The 18,022-nt window shown below is 40.9% G+C and overlaps 2 protein-coding genes across 2 annotated transcripts in view; one reads left to right on the forward strand and one right to left on the reverse strand.

Moving 5' to 3' along the window:
• Positions 1 to 3,588, forward strand: part of WRAP73 (WD repeat containing, antisense to TP73) — a 28,380-nt gene extending 24,792 nt beyond the window's left edge. Inside the window, exons 10-12 of the mRNA XM_032763803.2 lie at positions 931 to 1,056; positions 2,001 to 2,192; positions 3,043 to 3,588. Coding sequence (XP_032619694.1) covers positions 931 to 1,056; positions 2,001 to 2,192; positions 3,043 to 3,152 — 428 coding nt within the window. The 3' untranslated portion in view covers positions 3,153 to 3,588. The remainder of the gene's footprint in view (positions 1 to 930; positions 1,057 to 2,000; positions 2,193 to 3,042) is intronic.
• A 915-nt stretch (positions 3,589 to 4,503) lies between these two features.
• On the reverse strand, positions 4,504 to 10,892 carry TPRG1L (tumor protein p63 regulated 1 like). Its single transcript, XM_032763806.2, is given in 6 exon segments — positions 4,504 to 6,064; positions 6,988 to 7,141; positions 8,001 to 8,177; positions 9,683 to 9,774; positions 10,688 to 10,756; positions 10,758 to 10,892. Coding segments are annotated over 6 exon segments (822 nt in total). The 3' UTR covers positions 4,504 to 5,869.
• Between the last annotated feature and the right edge of the window lie 7,130 nt (positions 10,893 to 18,022).

Genomic DNA, 18,022 nt, shown 5'->3' on the forward strand with positions numbered 1-18,022 from the left:
ATGTTTTCCTCAGCTAGAAAGGATGATGGTTGCAGAATGGGGCTAAAGGTGAAGATCTTAACTTAAGGGCAATGAAGGGCTCCAGGAGAGGCATGGCAAAGTTTTGGAGGTGAGTGTGGGTAGACATGATAGACAACCCCCACCCCTTCCCAATGTTATTTTATTTGTGCAAAATGTGCCTCAGAACAGGGTGATTTTTGGCTGGTTTAAGTCTCTGCAACAGTGATGATACTTGTGTAGAATTATATTAACCGCTGCAGATAATGCAGAGTAGATAGTCCTCTTTATTGTAGGAGGCTTCAATCAATGAGAATTTCCACATTTAAAAAAAAAGTTCAGAAGATGTGTCAACCCAAAGCCTCTCTAGCTGCCTGTATTGAGGATAGAAACCCTGCCTTTTTGTATGGTCAGGCGGAGAAATGGGTCGCTACATCAGGAACGGTACATTACTTTTCTCTAACGAGTTCTGAACTTAAATTAGAAATATTAAAAAATTCAACATCTTTACTTTTTCAGACAACAGTCCGTGATCTCTTTAATACTACTGATATCTGAGTGTCAAATATCAGCATATACTATTATAGTGCTGAACAATCACTAACTAGTTCAACTTCATTATTCCCTTGCCTTACATGGGTGTTAATATGTGAGATGTTATAAAATATGGGTTGGAGTTAGGAAATCTTGATTGTATTCATAGCTTTCTCTCAGACTCTTCTGTGTACCTGTTCTTCCTTCTGTAGAAAGGAGAAATACTATCTGACAGGTATGTTAAGACAAAGTTTGTAAAGTCTTTGGATGGAACATCTTACAGAAGTGCAATATATTACTATTTTCCTATCATTTCAGAGAGAACTGTTCTAAGTTAGAAATATTACTGCCATGTCTGTATGGACTTGCTTATTAAAGTGTGTTTATTTCAAATTTCAGATGACATTTCCCAGGTACCAGTTACTTTACAGTCTGTCAAACCGGTTACTGATCGGGCAAATCCCAGAATAGGAATTGGAATGCTGGCATTTAGTCCAGATAACTGTTTTTTGGCAACCAAAAATGGTTAGTACCTCGTGGGCTATATTTTAAGGAGAAACCCTGTTGGTATTATCTAGATTTTGTTGTTTCTGCTATAAATAAACAAGTAAATTACTTAATTGTGAATTATTTGTATTCTGGCTGCAGCTAGAAGCCCCAGTTGGGATTGAGACTAACACTGTACACAGAGGGAATTCAACCTTTAGCATAAACCAGTAAGCTGTGGGACCAGCTCTTAATTGCTGCATGAACTCATAGCCTTGGCTTTAAGTACCATGTGCTAAATAATCTCCCTTCATATTTACCTTAGCTCATATATTGTATCCATAATCTTAACTAAAATCCATCTCTTTTCCCCTTCCTGCACAAAAGTCATTTTCAGAATTTTTCAAAATATTAATTAATTTTTGCATTAGCAAGAACTGTGGGAGTTCTGGACTTTTTATGTAACCTTTTCCCTTGTAGCATTCCCTGGTGCTAAGGTGTTATCAATCAAAGGAAAAAAAAAATCTTATGAAACTGGTGGAAAGGTGGGGTCTTAATCCAGTTCCTAGCTGAGAAATGTTCACATGACACAACCCATGAATAATCGCATCTCTATATAGTTTTAGAAAAGCCAGTGAAGGAAAATTCTATAGATTGAATTACTCTTTTTGTTGTAGTGGCAATTTCCCCAAGGAAGGCATACTGCCAGGGTACTGCTGTCCATTCTTAAGACTGCAAGCCCTCTGGACATATTCAGAGTGATGTCACCTTTCACCATTTCTTAAAGGGATAATGAGTTAAGTGTCTTGTAAAGTTATGACTCATCAGTGCTAGTTGCCCAGACTTTTCTGCACCAATGCTGGAAGCAATAATGTAGATAGGTTATTGGTAGTGAAGCCCATTTAATGTGAGATATTGCAATGACATTGCATATAGTGTGTTCCTTACAGTATTCTAACCATTTCCCTGGCCATTTCTAACAGATAACATTCCTAATGCCATCTGGATCTGGGATGTTCAAAAGTTGAAACTGTTTGTAGTCTTGGAGCAGTTGTATGCTATTCAGCTGTTCCAGTGGGATCCACGTCAACCTCGACTTGCCATATGCACTGGGAATAGCAAAGTGTACCTTTGGTCCCCAGCAGGGTGCGTGTCAGTACAGGTACCAATGGAAGGTAAGGCCACCTAAAACTACTGCTGCAAGTCAGAATCATTAGTTTGTTTAATATAAATAAATTATTGTACTATTAGTGATAAATAGTGATGTTTTGACTGCTTGAATTGATCAAACATTTTGGGTGCTTAGTCACATATTCCCTGCATTTAAGAGATTATGGGAAGAATGGCACACAGCTTACATCTAAGGTAATTCAGTTATTGCCCTAGCATGGTAATTTATTGACATGTAAATAGAAACACTTTAAGGCTTTGCTTTCATATCAATTAATTTTAATGCACACTGTAGCTGTCCGGTATACCAAATCCCAAAATAAGAACTGTATAGTGCCTACCATACTTCTGGGTACTTTAAACATTAAAATTCCAAAAGCACCACAAAAAGTAACATGAAATCTGAATCTTAGATCTACTCCAAAAAGGCAGAGTTAAGGTTCCTATCTATCCTTTCCTCTCTTCCAATATGCAGGTACACAGTAAGATCTTCCAGTGGACTGTAATATTAGCTGGCTAATTGCTTTACAAATCTCTTTTCTACTTGCAAGTTCAGTATTATAGTGAATATAACCTATTGCATGCTTCTTGGCTTAACATGCTCTTCCATGGAAGAGCTACTACCTGTAGTGTCTGGTTGCAGATCTTTGCAATGGTGATCAATTTTGTGATATTTACTTCCATTAAAATATGGACAAGCTCAACTACAATGGTACGTACAGTACAAAATTCTGCTCACTCAAGCCTCTTATCTCTGAAATTACTAAACTACTCCCAGTAGGAAGAGATTTCTGGAACAGAATTATTGTAACTCTTGATTTTCTTGCTACTTATTTTTTTAATTTGTATCTGCAGATGACTTGCAAGTCCTCTCGCTTTGCTGGCACTCTAGTGGGGACTCCATGGCACTTTTGAGTAAGGATAACTTTTGCATGTGCTATTTGGAAAGAGAAGAGGTAAAATAAGAGCTGATGATAAAGGAACCCCTCCTTCTGCCCCCAAGACTAGAAAAGCCTACCTTGCAAATAGATCTTTGGGGAAAAAATGCTGCTATATCTATATGGAACAGATAAGAACGGGCAGGCCCTCGTTCAATAGGAAGAGATTTTGTACTAATAGCAAATCTTATGTTTGGGGGAGTGTAAGAAGACTCCCTTGGGTGAAGTACTGTGATAGTCCCTTGAATGAAGTGTTTGACAAAGTAATTTAGAAAGAGCTCTCTTTGGTTTTTGCAACTAAAATTGTGGAAACTAGCAGTCGGGATTTTATGAAGTTTTAGGGTTCAAAGACTTAAACCTTATTTTGAACTTCTGTCAAAATATTTTCTAAAATGGTATGTTTGTAAGTAGTGTATGGAAGTTTATTTAATTTGTATAAATGTCAATAAACATTTTGATAGCTTCTGGTAGTGTCTACAATCTATCAACCCAGCACTATCTTAAATAAGTGTAGAATCCTCTATATTAATGTTCTGAGCTGGAACTGAGGTTTGAAATGCACATGTACAAATCACTATTGCTGTCACCTTGATTTCAAGTGGACAGTGACTAACTGCATACCATTGTACATCAATCCTCATACCCCAAGGACACAAAGTTCAAGAAGGAAAAGGCAATTTTCCAGCTATTTTCATAGAGTAGTATACAAGTTCATAGATCAGTCTTTGCATTTAGGTCACTCAGTACAATCAGTGCTCTATTTGCATTTAATTCCATATTTAATTCTTCAAGTTGTTAGACCCTGAATACTTGGAAGGAATCAGTCACTGCGGTTCTGATGAGGCAGTTATTTTATTATCATTTTAGCAGTGAGTAAGTGGTGAAGTCATCAAGTGCAACTGTGTGAAAACCAGTTTTCTTTACCAACTAAAATGTTAAGCTGGTATGTCACAGCCTGAATGGTCTTCCTCTAAATTAGAAGATTGTGTAGAATAGCATTTGAAAAAAGGACAGGTGAGATTCTTACCATAAGTCTCCTCCTCACTCAACCTGCTTTAGTTGTGGAAAGAGACCACCATAGGGGACAGGATTCACATAAGCTGTTTTAAAGAGACTTACTCAAAGAAATGTGGAGTATCAAATTGGATGGAATGGAAGGTGTGTGTAAAGATTGGGGAGAGGAGGTGGTCTATCTTGGTCAACACCAGATGCTTCAAAGGAAGGTACAACAGATGCCCTGATAAATTGCTTACTACAGATTTTTTTTTTTCTTCTACTCCTTACCAGTTTGTGCTTGGTTTATGACTGAGAGCATGAGGGTTTATATTCCTGCTTTTACAACATTTAGTGTTCTACCAGTTAAAAACCAGAGAACAAAGATGGTTAAATTTATCTTTACTGCAAAATTAACAAAAGCTAGACACTGGTGTCTTAGAAAAGAGCCCATATTGACAAGAACATGCAGCTGGTTGCATTCCAGAGATGCATTCAAAAAACATACATACAGTTTATTTCAAGTTAAAAGGTAAATATTTTAACATACCAATTCCACTGCTGCACAGCATATCACTAACATCTTGAGGGGCAGAAAAATGCTTCTGATAAAGCTGTATATTAAGAGCCTGTATAAAGGATTCATCTACAGTGAAACTTGTCACAGTAATCTCATGCTGTAGTTCTGTTCAGTATCTTTGTATACGGCTGTATTTAGCTGTACTACTGAATTTACTTTCTACAAACTTAAATGGAAGATTACATAAGACTGAACACAATACTATGACTAAAGCTTCCCCTCTCTAACAACTACATGGCCACATCAGTTATAAAAACCTTACATTGGTGCTATTCTAATCTGGTCCATCTATTTGTTAATGAAAACACAAAAACAAAATACACTTTTTTGGTAAGGAAATAAAGCTACTCAAAGTAGAATTCCCTTTTTAATTATAAAACTACCATTCCCATGTTGCATTAAAAGTAACTTCATAGGAAGGCAAAGATATCCTTAAGATGTCTGCAAAGAGAAGCCATAAATAAGGTAAACCTGCAAATTACAGAGATTCAGGTTTGATAGCTATTTAAAAGAGACAGGTGACATTTACTCAAACCATCAACTTACAAAGTAATTGTTCAATTACACTGGTTAGGAGAAGGCATAACACTCTAGTTTTGACCAAATTAGCTGTCTTTGCTAAAGAATGACAGTTCTTTAAAAATTCTTGACACGGAATTAAATTCCTGAGATTACTGTAGTCTAGACATTAGTACCTTAGCCAATAAAAAAAAATCAGTCTCAAGTGCACATGAAATGATTTCATTGCAATTGAATCCTTATGTAAATATAGCTATATAGCATGAACATGCAACGTATCTACATTGGATACTGATATGGAATATTTGTCACAGATAAGTTTCACTTAGTAAGGAAAGACCTTTAGCTAGAAATGTAAGAGGAAATATCATTGCTCACTAGACTTGCATACAAACAGTGACACTAAGTTAAATCTAAGAAAGCAACTAACCCGTGACCACCTGAACTCAACAGCTGACTTAGCCATCTCTGAGCTTCATAACAGTAGTGACTGTTCTGTGAAAGTCATTCATTCTGCAATTAACCAATCCCTCTTATCCAGATATTTTATTCATTTTTGTTCTTTTCTGCCATGTACTGAGTTCTCCCAACTCTTTTCCCATGATACTAATCTCAAATCACTTTCCCTTTAAGTGGACTGATTACAGTGAATTTAAAATCCAATTTTGCCTCTTGTCATGGAGTAGCCAAGCTTGGCCTCATTGTTGATGAAAGACATCAGTCCCACGTAAGTTTCAATAAGAAGAGGACGCTCCAGCACTAGCACTCCATTGGCCTTCCCTGGCAACGGACACTCTTTATGGGCCTTCTTCACAGCTTGGATTAACTGAGTCTTAAAGCTTTCCAACTAAGGGGAGGGAAAAATATTGTCAAAAGTAGAGCAGGGTCTATTTAAAATCAGCTTAACGTTTTCCCATTATTTGAAAAGCTGTTGCTAGTTTGCTTACAAAGGCAGAATTATACAGAAAAGAGCCACTGCTACTGAAACAGAAGATTACTGACAAGTATATGAAGTTGTAATTGTTATACATAAGACTACATACATCCTATAATAAATTCCACATGCTAGCATTTACTGATGCAAGTAGTTGCAAATGAGAACATGCTTTCCTAAATATGAGATGTTTGCACAAAGATCAGCTATAACGGTAATTTTTATAATATTAAATGCTTAGCTTTACAACTGTGTCCACAACTGATTGTCTTAGGGTAAATAAACTTTCACCTGAAGGGCTCTTTTAAAAACAAAACAAAAAAACCAACACAACCAAGAGCCACCGAAACATGTTTATGCATAGGACAGGGTATACATTTTGTAACTACACAATTTACTAGGATTCTTCTAGAATGACAAGATACAAATACTCCAGGTAAAGCCTAGACCTCTTCTCAGGAAAGGTGGTTGATAAAACTCTACCTGTTTATAAGGAAACATTTTCCTCTTTCAGCTTCAGGTTTTTTGGAAGTTTGGAAATCATTGCAACCTCATTTTCACTATATGAACATGATTTGAAGAGTCAACAAGACTTGCCTGACTTCTAGCAACAGGCAAGCAGACGCACTACCCTACTGAAATAGATGGAGAGGATAGAAAAAGCTTTGCCAGTCTCTTTACATTTATTCTCTGCTTCCATCAAGTCACTTTCAAAAGAAGGTAAACTTTTAAGAACTGAATTCAGCTTAAATCAATGTGGTTTATATCTAATACAGTATAGAAATCTGTATTAGATATAATCTGTATATCTAACACAGTGTAGAAAACTTCCTTACTTGGCAAAGGGATGCAATCTTCTCATCAGCATTTGCCATTGGATGTTCCGTAAAAGTAGCATAGGGCACATTTGTTGACCATGGATTCCATCGGTTTATAAAGGATGCACGGCTTTGCTTATCCCATTGAATTCGAATACCAGTGCCTTCTCGCCTACCAAATTTGAAGACACCACATATTTGATAGAGTAGGCCTTGAAGCTCTTTACAGGTTAATTTGCTTTTTTGGAAACATTTCTGAACACCTTTAATGAAAACTAAAAAGTCCATTTTAGAATTAACATTTGTTTCTTAGATAGTAATAAGTAGTCTCTAAACAAATACGCCTCTACCTCGATATAATGCTGTCCTCGGGAGCCAAAAAATCCTACCACGTTATAGGTGAAGCTGCATTATAGTGAACTTGATTTGATCCGCTGGAGCGCTGCTTTACTGCATTATATCTGAATTCGTGTTATATCGGGTGGCGTTATATCGGGGTAGAGGTGTATCAGCATAGTTTATAATAAACACCTTGAAAATCAGTTATTTATACCAGCTCCCAAATTAAGTAAAGATTGTTTAAATGACAAGTTGTATGAAAGATTAAGTTTATTAAAATTAAACATGCAAGTCTTCCATATTTATATTCATGCAGCCTAATACATCCTAGTATATGATCTAGCGTAAGACTCAACATAATCAGATTTACTTACAAGTTTCTAATATGCTAACACTGAACAATTAAAATAAAAGTACTGGACCGCTTACAAAGACATTCCCCAAAATACAGTATAGTCCATGTTATTAAAAAAAAAATTTCAGGAGTAAACTGTTTTCAGTCTAAATGGTAACTTAAATTTTGCCTCCCTGCTGATCAACCAATTTCATTTCTTTAATTATAGCAAAATCAAAACCCTTTACTAATACAAATAAATGGAAAGGCTATCAAACTTGATATATGGCTAATGATAGACTAATAGCCTTAACATTAGCAGTATCATTAAACTAAAAAAAAAAAACAAAAAACTTACTTATTCAGTGATTTAGGTGGGAACTCAAATTCTCCAACAGAAATAGTGTCAACTGCGCTGAGTGATATTCTAGTAACCTGCTGGCACTGCAAGCTGATGAAGTCATATTTACAGATCAGAAGGGACCAATCAGTGATAAGAACCAGACGCTCCTTCTCATTGTTCCAGTGGTCAACTCTGGTAAGAAAACAGTAAACACTGTGAATGTTCTACCCTCCTTGTAGTAGTTTGACTAAAGCATGTATTAGGTTGACTAATACAGTAGCAACAGCAGTATTGTTCTGTAGAAAATTAAAATGGTGATGCTGTATTTCCCATTCATTCCTATTTTTATATAGGATTGACAAGAATCTGAAAGCATGTTTCAAATACACAGAATATAGGAAAAACTACTAACAAAGTTTTAAAGATTAAGGAAGAAGCTTCAGATGAATATATAATCAGTTTGTAATTTTTAATGTTTGCACAAATCTAGAACTTTTACAATGAAAGCCAAAGAATTCTAATACTGCTTACTGTTTTGCTGGAAGAACCAGTGACCATGGGTCGTGTTTCTGTATGCATAAGAGAAACAATTGCCTCCAGCACACCAGTGCCTCTTCAGTCTGGCTCTTTAGTACTTAACTATTGTAGCAGTCTCAAGTGGACTAGGCCTTTCACCCTCAATCACCACTGAGAAGGCACTGACTCTTTAGAGGATTCAAAACAGTGCATTAAAATGCAGCTTTAGTAGATGGTAGTGTTGGTGTTGTTTTCAGATAAAACAAAAAAATTTGTATGATGCTTTAAAGAGAGACACTGTTAAAGTAAAGCTGACTAGGCCAAAAGTGCTCCCCTCTTTAAAAAATAAATAAAAGAACTAGTCCTAATTCATAGGCTGGGTAGCTACCCAAAGCATGCCTGCACTGCAGCTGCTTACCTCTTAAGGACCTTCTGCCAGTTCAGATCTTATTAGCAGGCACAGGACTGAAATTGACAACTTTCATTGCTCTCTGAAGTTCCTGGAACTGAGGAACCCTGGAGCTAACCACAGAGCTACCTTTTGGTCCCTCCCACCAGAGTTTAGGAGTGATATGGAATATTAAAATACAGGCTGCAATAATTTGTGTTTAATAGGACATGGGACTAATTTTGGAGTCTTACCAAGCTTGGAAATCCCTTTCACTCAAACAATTAATGGCTTGGGCTTTTGCTAAAGCCAAGTCTATGATATACTCTATTCCAGTACTAAAACACAAGGTGGGTGAGCTAATATCTTTTATTGGGCACAGCTATACTGCATTCTAGAACTAAGACATTTACCAGGTTTAAATTGATCATAAAAAGAAAGCAGGTAAATGAAGCAATTGTATTTGTAAATAAATCAGAGGGTGGGCCAGAGGAGAGTTCAGGACATACTGAAAAACGGGATTGTAAGTGATTTGTAAAAGCATTTTACAAACAATGAGTCAGTACATCAATATATAAAACATGCAATAAAAACTTTAAGATAAATGTTGCTGGATCAACTGTGTACTGCAGACATGATTTTCTATAAGATTTGCACAAGAAAGCTTTACTCCAATTACTTGAGTTTCACAGAGCTAGCAAGAGCATTTTTAATAAGTGTGCAGATCCAGGAGAAACATCTTGTCCTGAAAAGCTAAGAAAAGTTCCATTTGTCTATTAGTACCATTACTTACTCTGTTAGCAGCCATACACTTTGCACCTCTCCATCTTCAGTGGGCATTACAACAACACGAATCTCATTTACTGCCTGCTCTATAGTTCCAGGCTAAATCAAAAAGAGAGCCAGGGTTTATATTACTCTAATTACATATTAATGTTTGAAACTTCTTGACAGACTCATACTGTTATACAGTTTAGGAGGTACTGAACAGAGTTATGCTATAGCTCCTATCTACCACGACCAGCGTTAGAGATCTGAGAGGCAAAGACCTAACAAGTTATTGTAATCGTCTAGCAGGGGTCAGGAGGTTGCTCCCTATTATCTCTTCCTGGCCTCTCTCTATCTCAAGCAATGGGACCTCCACTATTGCCTTTAAAAGATTTGATATTCTAGCTGGCCTCTCACTTCTAAAGCAGTCTGGGTTTACTACCTCTGCCCCTGTCAACAGAACAAACACTACATTTACATTTCTTACTGTGGTCTGGGTTCCCAAACCTTGTTCTCAGAGATTGGGTTCAGTTCTGGGAATCAGGAAGATGAGAAAGTAACTACTTCCTCGAATTCCTTAAGAGCCCGGTGCATGATTTGCACACGAGGCTGTGAAAGCACATCACTGCAGTCACTCTCGGGAACAAAGGCTCCGATGGCTGGAGAAGAAACAGACGAGCAGCATTTACAGCGCGAGGAGCTGGAGAGGAGGAACGGAGCCCAGCCCAGGTACTGAAACCTTCCCCTGGCCTCTCCGCAGAGGCGAACAGCAGGTGCTGGGGGCCTGGTTTCTCTCACTGAAAGTGAGCGGGGCGTTCTGAACAAACGGCAGACCCCTCCCGGCTGCGTCTGGCCCCGGAGGCGGCGGCGGCCCCGGGGGAGGCGCGCGCGAAGCCCACAGGCGGCCCGGCCCCGGCCCCGGCCGGGGGAGGCGCCCCAAGCGGTCGCTGCTGGGCCAAGCGGGGCGGGCTCGGTTGGTCCCCGCTTTGCCACCCGCGAGGCCTCAGCGGGGCCGGCCGCCGGCCCGCACCCGGAACACAAAGTACCTCCTTGAGGCGGCCGCCGCGGTCGGGTTGCGACGCTAGAGGGGCCGCAGGGTTCTGGCGGGGCGGCAGCGAGTGCCCGGGCGGGGAGCTGAAGTGCACGTCGGCTTGCGGCCGGCACCGCAGCTCCGCCGCCCCGGCGGGGCCCCGTTCACGCGGGTCCCTCCTCCACCGCGTCCGCAGCTGCAGCATCGCCGCGGGTCGGTGCCCGAGTCCCACGGCCCAGCGCCGCCTTCCGCCCCGCCCGCAGTCGTTTCCGCTTCGGCCCCGCGGGGGCTGGGGAAGATGGGCAGGGCTGTGGGAAGACGGGAAGGATGGGATGGCAGGAATGGAAAGAGGGGCGGGATGGGGGTTGGAGAAGAGGGGGAGGGATGGGGGATGGGGCAGGAACGGGTAGAGGGGGAAATGCTGGATGCAGGGTGGGGCTGGGGAAGAGGGAGGGATGGGTAGAGGGAAGGGAGAGGGTTAAGGGAGGGCTGGGGTTAGGGAGAGCAGGGGCAGGATGGAAGAGGGGGGATGGGATGGGGGCAGGGACGGGGTAGAGGGGGAAGGGATGGGGGAAGAGGGGGCAGGGATGGGGGTTGGGAGAAGAAGGGGCAGGGATGGGAAGAGGGGGAAGGGATGGGGGCTGGGGGAAGAGGGACAGGGATGGGATAGAGGGGGAAGATGGAACAGGTGTGGAAAGGGAAGGGATGGGGGGAGGAGGTGAAAGAAGAGCAAGTGATATGCTGGGTGTGGGCGGGGAGGGTAATTAAAACACACAGCAACCTGCCCTCTGCAGAGTGGAAGCTGAGGGCTCCTCCCGCAGCCAGCTGTGGCCCTGTTATGGGGTGGAGGGCTAGAGGGGTTGGTGGAGCCAAGGGGTGAAGCTGGTGTGAAGAGGGTTTGGGGGCTCAGTGCTATCTATATCACTAGTGTAGTCAATAGCACTGGGTGGAGAATGTCCATCTAAATGAAATGTCAACTGAAAATGGTAAAGAATTTTCCTAGGAATGTTTCTGTGTCTAGCTTACAACAGTGTTCTGCTGCCTCCATGTCATGGGCCTACGTTTCCGATGTCAGTCTTTTACAATGGAGACTGTCCCAGAGTGTGGTCTGTGGAGTTCAGTAATTGTCCTGCTTTCTTTAATACGCATGTGTAGCCCAACCAAATCAGCACTATGAAGTGGGCTGGCTCAGATCAGGGTGATTTTGACCTATTCCATTTAATGTACTTGAGTTTGGTTTTTGGGCTCTTAACAAGTTGCCAGTGAGTCTCTTGTCTGTGCAGAATGTGGGCACCCAAAAAGTATCCCAAATTTCAGTTGAAGTAAGGGGGATTTGGATCTCAAATCTAGGATTTGTCCGTTTCTCGGGTCTATCAGTCAGTGCAGTGGGTTAGGCTGGGAAAGGCGGCATTGTAACCTGTTTGGAAAACAAACAACTGTTGAGAAAACATCGAGTGTCATAAAAGCAATAAACAGACTCTATGTAGGGACTGGAAAAGCATATTGGGAAAACTGCTTAGACTCAGTGCCAGGCACATGATTTGTTTTTTAAAGCAACAGCTGGGTCTGCAATTTTTACTGGCACATTTCCCAGTGTTCTGATCTGTTTTCACATAACACACAGTCAACCTGTGGAACTCCCCACCAGAGGATGTTGTGAAGGCCAAGACAATAACAGGATTCAAAAAAGAACTAGATAAGTTCATGGAGGATCAGTTCATCAGTGGCTGTTAGCCAGGCTGGGCAGGGATGGTGTCCCCAGCCTTTGTTTGCCAGAATCTGGGAATGGGCAACGGGATGAATCACTTGATGATTATCTGTTCTGTTCATTCCCTCTGGGGCACCTGGCATTGGCCACTGTCAGAAGACAGGATACTGGGCTAGATAGACCTTTGGTTTGAGCTAGTATGGCCGTTCTTATGTTCCTGGTGTAAATAAGAAGTGTTGTTTAAAACACAAAGCTAAGAAAGATTTAGGCTGACATGATCAAATTCCTGGGGCAAATTTACAGGGTGTGATTACAGAATATTGCTGACATCTAGAGACCAAGGCTCAGATCCTAGGTATTTTGGCTCCTGACTTCTAAATACCTTTGAGGATCTGGGCCCATGTCTAAAATTTACAGCCCTTAGCTATGTATGAATCATACTGGCATAAATACAGTATGATGCAATTTTATATTATGGAGGATCATTTATGTAGATTTTTGGGTAACATTTTCTTAAGTGCTTAAGGCACTCTCATTTAGGCTCCTGAGGTCTGTCTCTTGAAAATAGGTGCTTTTGAAAAAATTTACGCTTCATCTCAAAATACATTATTGAGTTGAATAAAATATAATAACGGAGAAGGAGAAATGAAAAGTGTAAAGGAGGGGAGTAAATAATGAGATTTGAAGTGTTGGAAAGCCAATGAGTCAGATCCATGAAGGTGGTTCCACATGGCAGAAGCTGCAGGGGAGAAAGTCATGGAGACAAAATTTAGAGGGATCAGGACTGAGATGCACTGATACTAGTACCAGGTTATTATGGGGGGGCAGCTGCCTATCTTGTGTTTTTTCCAGCCTGTATAGTTTTTAATAATGGCTATCTGGGGCCTCCTGAAAGCACTAAATTCACTAAGAATTTTTTAAAAATAAAATAAGAATAGGCTTTTCCTTTAAATTTGTTTTAATAAACATTTATAAAGATATAAACAATTCTCATCCACAGTATATTAAAATAATTTTATTGTTTGAATCTATGGGAGCAGTTTTTCCTATCTGTTAAAACTGACCACATTTCTATCAGCAGATGGCAGTATAAATCATCACAACCATCCTGGAAATGCTGGATTCCGTGGCCAAACCAAACCCTGCTTTTCTGTAAGTAACATTGTGATATTACACTACTTACTGTGCTCCAGTCCTTATTTATTTTTACATATCTGATTGCTTATTAACAAGATTGAATCAGTTAATAAGCAGATATAAGTTAAGTCATACAATATACGGTAAGTCAAAACTGGAGGGAAAAGCATCACAGACTGAGCAATTATCAAATGACCATAAGTATAAATATTACAGGAGACAAGAACATGGGAATAATGCTTACCGTTTATAAAGCATGTTTCATTTATACATCTTAAAGAGCTTTACAAAGGTGGATAAGTATCACTGTTCTCATTTTACCAACGAGTAAACACAGACAGGATAAGTGATTTGCCCAACGTCACATAATGAGTCAATGGTAGAGTTGAGGGTAGAGTTTTAAGTCCAGCATGCTGTACACTGTACCATGTTTCCTCTATTTGATAGTCAAGATTAAATAGCTGGGTATCAAAGCTTGTAGGGGGTTTTTCAGTTCCCCGTTTGCATACGTATATATACTGTTTATCAGCCCATATTGTAATCTGTTACCACTTTCCAGGGTTACTATACTTTGTGCCAGTAGATGATATTTTTAGCAAACAATTGTGCTAGAAGACAGTAAAAACCGAAAACATTCAAGAGACTTGATATACAATGTATTGGATTTCAGACATTCATCTTTCACACCTGTTTCCTAAGTTAAGTCCATTCTTGAAATCCTTATTCAACTCTTTATTTATGGAAGTATCCCCATAGTCTTTGCTGTGTAGTCATAGGCTACTAATGTAAGGTTTATAGAATTGGCTTCATGTTCGATAACATTAATGGCCCAAACCTTGGGTGTTTAAACCAGGGCTTTCTCCATCGTAGCATCACCTTCTCTTCCCAGACAACCCTACAGGGAATAGCCACACTCTGTAGATCAGAGGATAACCTTAACCATCAACCTATGTACACTACCTGCCATCTACGAAAATCAGTCTAGAGGCTATTCAGGCTGCACCAGTTACTTGAGGTCTGAATTGGGAAGATAAACTTGCAGCTAGAATAATTCCTCTTTTGGTTCTTCCTCTCCTCTCCTCTGCCCTTGTGTCTGTCCACTGGGGGCCACTGTTCCCTTTTCATGTTTGTTGGAAATAACTGACTCCCTAAATCAGTGGTCTCCAAACTTTCTTGATAGCACACCCCTATCAGTAAACATTTTTGAGCATGCACCCCCAATATATGTATATTTATTTATGTATAAATTATACGTAGTAATATATTATGTACATTATAAAAAGCATACAAAAAATAAAAATTAAAAAAGGATGAGATAAAGATGAAATAAACAATATTTTTAAAATAATTTTTATTGTATTTTATTTATTAACAGTACAAAAAAATTTTTGCTCTCCCAAAAAGAATTATTAATATTTTTAGTGAGAGCAATGTGATTGAATATGCTTCATTATTTCTGAAAATCTTAGTTTAACACTTTGTGATACAGCGATTTGAAGGTCTGGATTAGGGTTAGGGTGCGGGAGGGCGCTCAGGGTGGGGTGCGGGGGCTGGGAGGGAGTTAGGGTGCAAGAGGGGGCTCAGGGTGGGGTGTGCGGTCTGGGAGGGAGTTAGGGTGCGGGAGAGCGCTCAGGGTGGGGTGCGGGGTCTGGGAGGGAGCTGGGGTGTGGGAAGGCGCTCAGGGTGGGGTGCGAGGTCTGGGAGGGAGCTAGGGTGTGAGGGCTGGGAGGGAGTTAGGGTGCAGGAAGGCGCTCAAGGTAGGAGTGTGGGGCCTGGGAGGGAGTTAGGGTGTGGGAAGGTGCTCAAGGTAGGGGTGTGGGGCTTTAGAGCTGCAGGCCAGAGTCCCAGGGGCTCCTTAGCCCAGTGCCCTGCAGCCCCTAAAGCCCCTGCGTTCCGGGTGGCCCTGCCTGCGGGGGAGGAGGGGGCAGCTTCCCCTCTTGCTCGTTCCCTCCCTTCTTCGTCCGCCCTTCCCCCTCCGGTGGCACTCCTCCTGCCATGCCCCCCAATGGATCGTCTTGCGCACCCCACTTCAGAGACCACTGCCCTAAAGAACTGAATCCATTCTTGTAAGCTGCATGTACCTTCCAAATACACAAGAGGGAGCTACCCACTAAAAAGTATATAGTCCACAAACTGAACTTTGTCTCTATATTTTTAAATTGGGTTAGAGGGTAAATTGGTTTAGAGCATTGCAATTGCTGTCTCTCTCCATTTTTCACAACCCTAGGAGTAAAACATTTCTTGTACCTCATGTCCTGCAAAGCTGTGAATGTTTTTCCTTAGTCAAAAGGACAATGCAATTCTTTCCAGGCTCATGAAGGGATGGGACCCATAGCAAAGCGAAGGGAGTAAAGTTCAGACTTCATTAGGTTGTGGAATATCCAGCCAATGTTTTTTGTTAACCATTGAAGTGTGATTCTGCTCCAGAAAAGTGACTTTCTAAAAATGGTGCTTGCATAGAGTGGCTGGCCTCTTTAAGGGCTTATGGGTACAGCCCCACCTGTAACTGATCAGTTGCCTTCCAGCTGAGGTTGTGGGGTAGGTGTCATGTGATAGCTTGAAGCGTACCAGGCTCCGAGTTTTAAAGTCGGTGTGATTTATGCTCCTAAGCACCTAAATCCCTTTTGAAAATGAGATTTAGGCTCTTAAATAAGTTAAGCATTGCAGGGCTAAGCACAGCTATGTCTAAATACCTTTAAAAACCAGGGCCCTAGTCTGTGTAAAGGCTAGCAAGGGATCAGTTGAGCTAGAGAACTGTAGGTGAAAGAACTCAGCTATTATGTGACTCACAGATAGAAGGCCTGGAGGGTGAGAACTGCAGGGAGCCGGTGGGCTCCTGCAGGAATTTCTATGACAGGGCAAGGTCCTGGAAGGGCTGAGAGAGGTGAGGGAAAAGCCTTTAGGAACTATAGCCCATGTTGGACAGGGGAAACAACTTTATTTTGGTGTTTTTGTTTGTTTTCTCTTTAACCAATAAATTGTGCCCTGAGGCAAGGACCTGAAAAGAGATTCTGAAGTGGCATTGATCCTTCCTGAGCTAGTGAGTTAACCAAGCAGTGTGCAGGCACCTTCTGCTCCTCAGATCTGCCCCGTTTGTATTCAGAATCAGAGCTGCTCTCTTCCGTGACTAAAATAAGGCTTCATTGCTTTCAACTCCGTTTAAACCTGCAGAACAGCGCAGGTGAGAGTGAACTGAAGTCTGATTTTTGTGCATCATCACCAGAATTGTTTACTAAGCACCAGTTGCAGGAGTGTGATGCCCTGATCAGGTGCAGTTTCATAATGGTCTAATTTGTACTCATTCACTCATAGGCCCTGATTCTGCAAACAGTTGGATGGTTAACTTTGCTACCATGAATACCTCTGCTGAAATGAATGGGATTACTCATGGTAATAAATTAAACACTTGTAAATGGGACCTTAATAAAGACAGTTTGGCAGCAAAGGTTTAACTGAGCACAGGCTATGTCAGCACTGATAGAAAATCAGAAGACAGAAAATATATATATATATATATATATACATCCATTTTATGTCCACACCTTGAATACCGTGTGCAGTTCTGGTCACCCCATCTCAGAAAAGATATATTAGAATTGGAAAAAGTACAGCAAAGGACAACAACGATTAGGGGTATAGAACAGCTTCCACAGGAGGAGAGATTAAAATGACTGGGAATGTTCAACTTAGAAAAGAGACGACTAAGTGGGGATATGATATACGATTATAAAATCATGAGTGTTGTGGAGAAAGTGAATAAGGAAGTGTTATTTACCCTTTCACATAACAAGAACTAGGGGTCACCCAATGAAATTAATTGGCAGCAGGTTTAAAACAAACATAGGGAAATACTTCTTCACACAGTGCACAGTCACCCTGTGGAACTCATTGCCAGGGGATGTTATGAAGGCCAAAAGTATAATTGGGTTAAAAAAAAATTAGATAAATTCATGGAGAATAGGCCCATCATTGGCTATTAGCCAAGATGATTAGGGATACAACCCCATGTTCTGCATATCCCTAAGCCTCTGACTACCAGAATCTGGGACTGGATGACAGGGGATGGATCACTTGCTAATTGGCGTGTTCTGTTTATTCCGTTTCAAGTATTTGCCACCAGCCACTGTCAGAAGGCAGGATACTTTTTAAGAGCAGGTTAGACAAACACCTGTCAGGGATAGTCAAGATAATACTTAGTCATGCCATGAGTGCAGGGAACTGGACTAGATGACCTCTCGAGGTCCATTCCAGTTCTGTGATTTTATACTGGGCCAGATGGATCATTGGCCTGACCCAATTTGGCCAATCTTATGTTCTTATTGGTGCTGCAGAGGTGTAACTCAAGGAAGATTTTTCATGAAGAATCTGTTATACTGGTGATGCATGAGCCAGAGGAACCGATATGAATTTCAGATCCCAGGCTGAGGCTATTGGCTTTGAGATTTGGAACATCTTTCTCCTCGCAAAGGGCGGCCAACACATCCCTCAGC

The sequence above is a fragment of the Chelonoidis abingdonii genome, chromosome 23 (assembly GCF_003597395.2).
Source record: "Chelonoidis abingdonii isolate Lonesome George chromosome 23, CheloAbing_2.0, whole genome shotgun sequence".
Lineage (NCBI taxonomy): Eukaryota > Metazoa > Chordata > Testudines > Testudinidae > Chelonoidis > Chelonoidis abingdonii.